Source organism: Echinops telfairi, unplaced genomic scaffold, assembly GCF_000313985.2.
Source record: "Echinops telfairi isolate 266 unplaced genomic scaffold, ASM31398v2 ScPeMD7_2291;HRSCAF=2852, whole genome shotgun sequence".
NCBI lineage: Eukaryota > Metazoa > Chordata > Mammalia > Afrosoricida > Tenrecidae > Echinops > Echinops telfairi.
Window position 1 is genome coordinate 36,487,541 of NW_022106189.1, and position 4,953 is coordinate 36,492,493.

Sequence of the window (4,953 nt, forward strand, 5' to 3'; positions counted from 1 at the left end):
GGGGGGGGCAGTGAACTTATCCAATTAAGGAGAAATAACTCAGAAAAAGAGGGTGAGAATGGCTGTACAACTTGAAGAATGCAGCCCATGTTACTAAATTATGTATGCTGGAACTGGTGAACGGGTCTATGTTCTGCTGTATATGTTGACAACAATAACTAGAACACAGAAGAAAAACTTTATAATTAAGCAAGGTGACTAAAAGAGGAAATGCCTGCTCTCCTTGTCCCTGTCCATACTAGACTCATGCTTTCCAAAGGGACAAACTATGTCTTGTCTGTCACTACACTCCCGGGAGCTTAACAACGTGCATGGCCACATGGCCACAGACGGTAAAGTCCACATTTGTTAAGAGCAGTATCAAAAGGATACATGCTTGCAGAAATGACTTCACATAAGAGGTGCTGTGATGTTCAGAAAGGAAAGGTACTGAGTAACCGTCCAAGCACACAACACAGGAAAGCGACAGGCAGGTGTTACTGACCAGCTGGAAGTGGGTGACTCCAATGGCGCATTTCTCATTCATATCCTTTTGGTGCTTGTTTTGTATCAGACACTCCATCAGATCTCCAGAGTCTATCTGGTTATCTGCCACATCCTGAGGAAGATAGTGCACATTTCCATTCATTTGTAACAAGTAATAAACAAAACCTGGATACCAAATTCAGGGATAATACAAACAGGACTCATTCTAGAGGCCTTGGCCAACAAGATCTATCCTAAGTTGTCTGAAAATAAGCCTGGGGTCACCACTGAGCAGAATAAACCTTCCATCACAAGCTACTCTGCATGAAACGCCAACAAGAACAGGCACTCAGCAGTGCTTGGGGTCCCTCCGTAGATGGTGTCATGCACTCTGAAGACTGAATACCCTTCCTTGGAGGATACCAACAGCGGGCATGAGAGAGAATATTGAACAGCCTCCTGGCTCCATACCAGCATGGTTCACAATGTGCAGTTTGTTACATGAATAACATAATAAAATAGACTTCATTTCGTCTTCAGATGGAAGAAACTGTTGGAAGGGAAACTCTGTTACTGGTAAAAAATAATGGGGGCTGATGTATCAGAAGCAATTCAGCTAAACTAATAGGGGTTTCCCTGCTCCATGTTTCCTTATTAAGAGCCAAAAAATAATTGCTGCCAACCATTTGCTTGGCAACCTAAAAAGGACCATCAAATAAGGCTGGTCCAGGTGGGTCACACCACTCTCTTGATGTTGTTTGCCTTTCACTTTAGCTTGTGGAAGCTCAGACGCGATGGACACTGAGGACAGAGACAGGTCCACTACTCTCTGGGATGAGTCCCAGTGACTCTGGTTCTGTCATCACCATTGTTTCTCCAAACATCACTTACGTGGCAGAAGTTCTGAATGATGGGCTCACAGGCTCTCATCAGCAAGGCTTCAATTTGAATATCCTGTGGAAGATTAAATATATTATTAATTCCGCTTTGGAAAGGGTAATGGTAAGAGCAATAAAAGTGGGAGGGAGAGAGGGAGTTTTTTCTGAACTAGTGACACTAGATATGTAAATAATATTTGACAGCCATTCTGATATTTAGAAGGATAGATAGAATTGGTTCTAGATTGCATTTTGAATAGCGAATGTCCCAAAGGCAGATTCCCTGCTTTCCTGAAAAAATGAGAAGGCAGGATTAGGAAATGGTGGGTGTGAAAACATCTCCCGGAAGTATTAAGAATATATAAATCTTACAGAGTTTGGCATAAATGCTAAGCAGTTAAAAATACAAATAAGTGAAAATGACCTCTGTCTTTAGTTTATCTGATGATAAGCCAGACCACTGCCCTCGAATCTCCAGGAGCAGATATGACATGCTTTCAGAAGAGTAACCCCTGTGACGAAATCATGTCTTCCAACAGAATTACACACCACAAGTGTAATTTAAAGTATTGCCAATTTTGACCATTCTGACTCATTCCATAAATCTCAATGGTGTCAATAGCCCCCTGCCTTCCACCATGCATCATTTCAAGTCCCTCTCCCAACATGAAACCTCTTCTGCCAAGGACAGGAAGCAGCTGTGCACTGGGAAAATTCACCTGGAGGGTTGGGGGTCTTTCATTAGGAGTTCTTCAACCAGCACATTTTCTTTTGCACTCTAGTTTTCAAATGTGTGTTGCCTTCTCTTATCTTCTGACATCTCCTCTCCTCTCCTGTTCTTGTTTTCCTCTTACGTATTTGAGTTTTCAAAGCCCATTTTTAATTATTTGAGTGGGCTTTAAGTTGGGATAAACATCAACAGATACATTCAATCTTCCGTGATTGACTGGGCATCACAAGTTTTATTTTATTTTATTTTTTGCCTAGTATTGCTTTTCATTAAATTAGTTTCTAAAGACTTTTAGATAACAATACAGCACCAAAGGAGAGTAGTTTATTTATATGGTAGAATCACTATGAATTACCATAAAAAAACCACATATGGTTCCATAAATATTTTATTTGAAACAAGTTTCATTTTTGTTAACACAGAAACCTTACCAAATGACCTGTCTAAAAGAGCGACCAATAAACGAAGAGGCATGCCCAGACTACTCTTGAATGTGAGTGAGATCTAAAGTACTGCTGTTTTTCCATATGGGGAAGGACAGCTGCTATCTTTTCTGAAGAGGGAAAAAAGGCATGCCTGTGATTACTCTAGTGTGCAAAGAAAACCACACCACTAATGCAAACAATACTTTCCTACAGAAAGCAGGAAAGGGATTCTGGAAGCAACAGAATACACTGTTCTAGAAAATAAGTGAGGAGAAATGACGAGGCTTCTTTTGTTCCAGAAAGGAGGAGATACGGGAAGAACCAAGGAAAGGCTGCAGACAGGCGCTCTACTCTCTCTGCTTACCTCGGACTCTAACTCTGTGAGGTTGCCAACTATATCTCTGCACTCCACAGCCAAGTCATCGAGATGGTCCTGGAGGCACTCAAGCTCCTGCAAAGAAAAAGGCAATCCCTTGGCATTTGTGTGCTACATAAATAATGAACCGGGTAGAAACACTAGTGTCTCATTCCTTTTGAATGGTTTTCTTTGGCGTTATAAGCAAAAGTACCTCACTGAATAAAGCATAAAGTTTTATTTAATTCTAGACACTGAGGTTGTTGAAAAGTCCTAGTGTAATAAGATCGTTAAGATGGGTAAGGGGTACAATAGCCATGCAAATCCACCAGTAGTCCACATCTCCAAGACCACCAAGATCCACCTTTCAGGTGTATTCAGAGTCGAAAAATCTAATCATTTACATCTTGTTATTTCATTGCTAGTCTGTGCTTGGATCTTTTCTTCCCATTTTAAATGTTGTACTTTAATAAGGACCTTACTGACCAATAGCACATCCACAGTGAAAGATTCTTTTACTGGGCAAGAAAGGTCAGGACCCAGGGTGTAGAATACAGTCACAGAGCTCCTGGCTCCTGCAAGTCAGATCTGTGATTCCAACACAAGCCACAAAAAAGGGTCCTTGGAAGGAAACTCTCAACCAAGTGATCACACTCAAACATGGGTCTCTAACAGCTATCGTCTTCACTGTTGACACTCCATTTTCCTCTGAGCAACCTTGCAGTAACGGTTTATTCCTATTTCTTTTAGAGCTTTGAAGTGTAACATCAGCTCACTTTCCTAAAGCTTGTCAATGGCCGTACGCCCTGCCAAGTGCTCTGTGAAGGATTAATTCAACTTATTGATTATGCTGCAAGAATTTCTTTGCTTCAGAACTAGAATGAGGAAGGAGGAAAAGGGCTGTAAGAATCCCACGACAGGGATAAACAGGCAGTGGGGAGGCACAGAAAAAACTCAAAGCACATCAGACTGTGTGATCCAAAAATGTAACAAAATCTATATATGATGAAAGAAAAAGTATCAGAGCACCCAAATGTGAGCACCCACTTTGTAGAAAGTTATGGAGGGCAGTAGGAGCTATTCAGTCGTGTGAAGCCTCTGGCAGAAACCCTCTGGAAGGAACTGAACAGATTTACTGCCAGACATGGTTGTAAATTTGATTATGGTGGATCAAATCCTGGTATAATATACTTGGTCAGTTGACATCCCTCTTGACCCAATCTGAATTTGCTCTAGGCTCAAATATTTCTCGTTGGTTCCATGACAGAAACTTCTCCTCTGGCTTTTTAAAGATTGTTGGTGGTCTTTTCTTTCTTACTCTTTATTTTATTATCTTTATATTATTATTTTCTTCTTTCTGTTTCATTTTGCTTATTATTGTTTCAGTTAGGTTTCCCAGTTTAAGATGCACAGAAGAATGTGCTGCATACAGACAATAACTGATACAATGGTTTATCAGAAAGGGAGAGGGAATTGGGGAGCAAACAATGAATGCGGGAGCGGGCATTAGAACCAAAGGTGATGATGTTTATACAACTTTTGCAAAAAGCAATTTAACTATGTAAGTGTATGATATATGAATGTTATATCAAGAAAATTACTTTAGTTAAAAAAACAATTCCCTCACTTAACCATGATGCTGCGGGGCACAGCACCAGAGACATGGTGCAGGAATAGTGCATGGTCTGGCCCTACCATGATGGGGCGAGGCACTGGGGCATGCAGCAGGGGGAGCAGAGTGATGAAACCCCTGGGGAATGCCAAAAATAGACTTGGGAGACAGAGCATGACACCCTATCAGACTCGACTGGAAAACACTTGTAAAGGCCAACAAACAGACCTTGAACTATTTATAGGCTTTTCCAATTTCGTCAGTGGCTTTCTTTTTGTTATATTGTTCTTGCTTTCTGCTGTTGTTGTTATTGTTTTGTTGGTTTTGACTCCCTTTGTTGTTTTATTTGGCTTTGCCTGTTTTTTGCACTTATGAATATATCTGCATGCATGTCTATCTACATAAGATAGGCAGGATAAATAATTTGGAGATGAAAAGAATGGGACCAATGGTTCCGGGGGGATATGGGAGAAAGGAAGGAAGGAAGG

The 4,953-nt window shown here is 40.9% G+C and overlaps 1 protein-coding gene across 1 annotated transcript in view; it reads right to left on the reverse strand.

Annotated features, from left to right (window-relative positions):
* Positions 1-4,953, reverse strand: part of GLG1 (golgi glycoprotein 1) — a 124,786-nt gene that overhangs the window by 16,597 nt on the left and 103,236 nt on the right. Inside the window, exons 12-14 of the mRNA XM_045293927.1 lie at positions 2,863-2,949; positions 1,357-1,419; positions 481-598 (exon numbers count right to left, since the gene is read on the reverse strand). Coding sequence (XP_045149862.1) covers positions 481-598; positions 1,357-1,419; positions 2,863-2,949 — 268 coding nt within the window. The remainder of the gene's footprint in view (positions 1-480; positions 599-1,356; positions 1,420-2,862; positions 2,950-4,953) is intronic.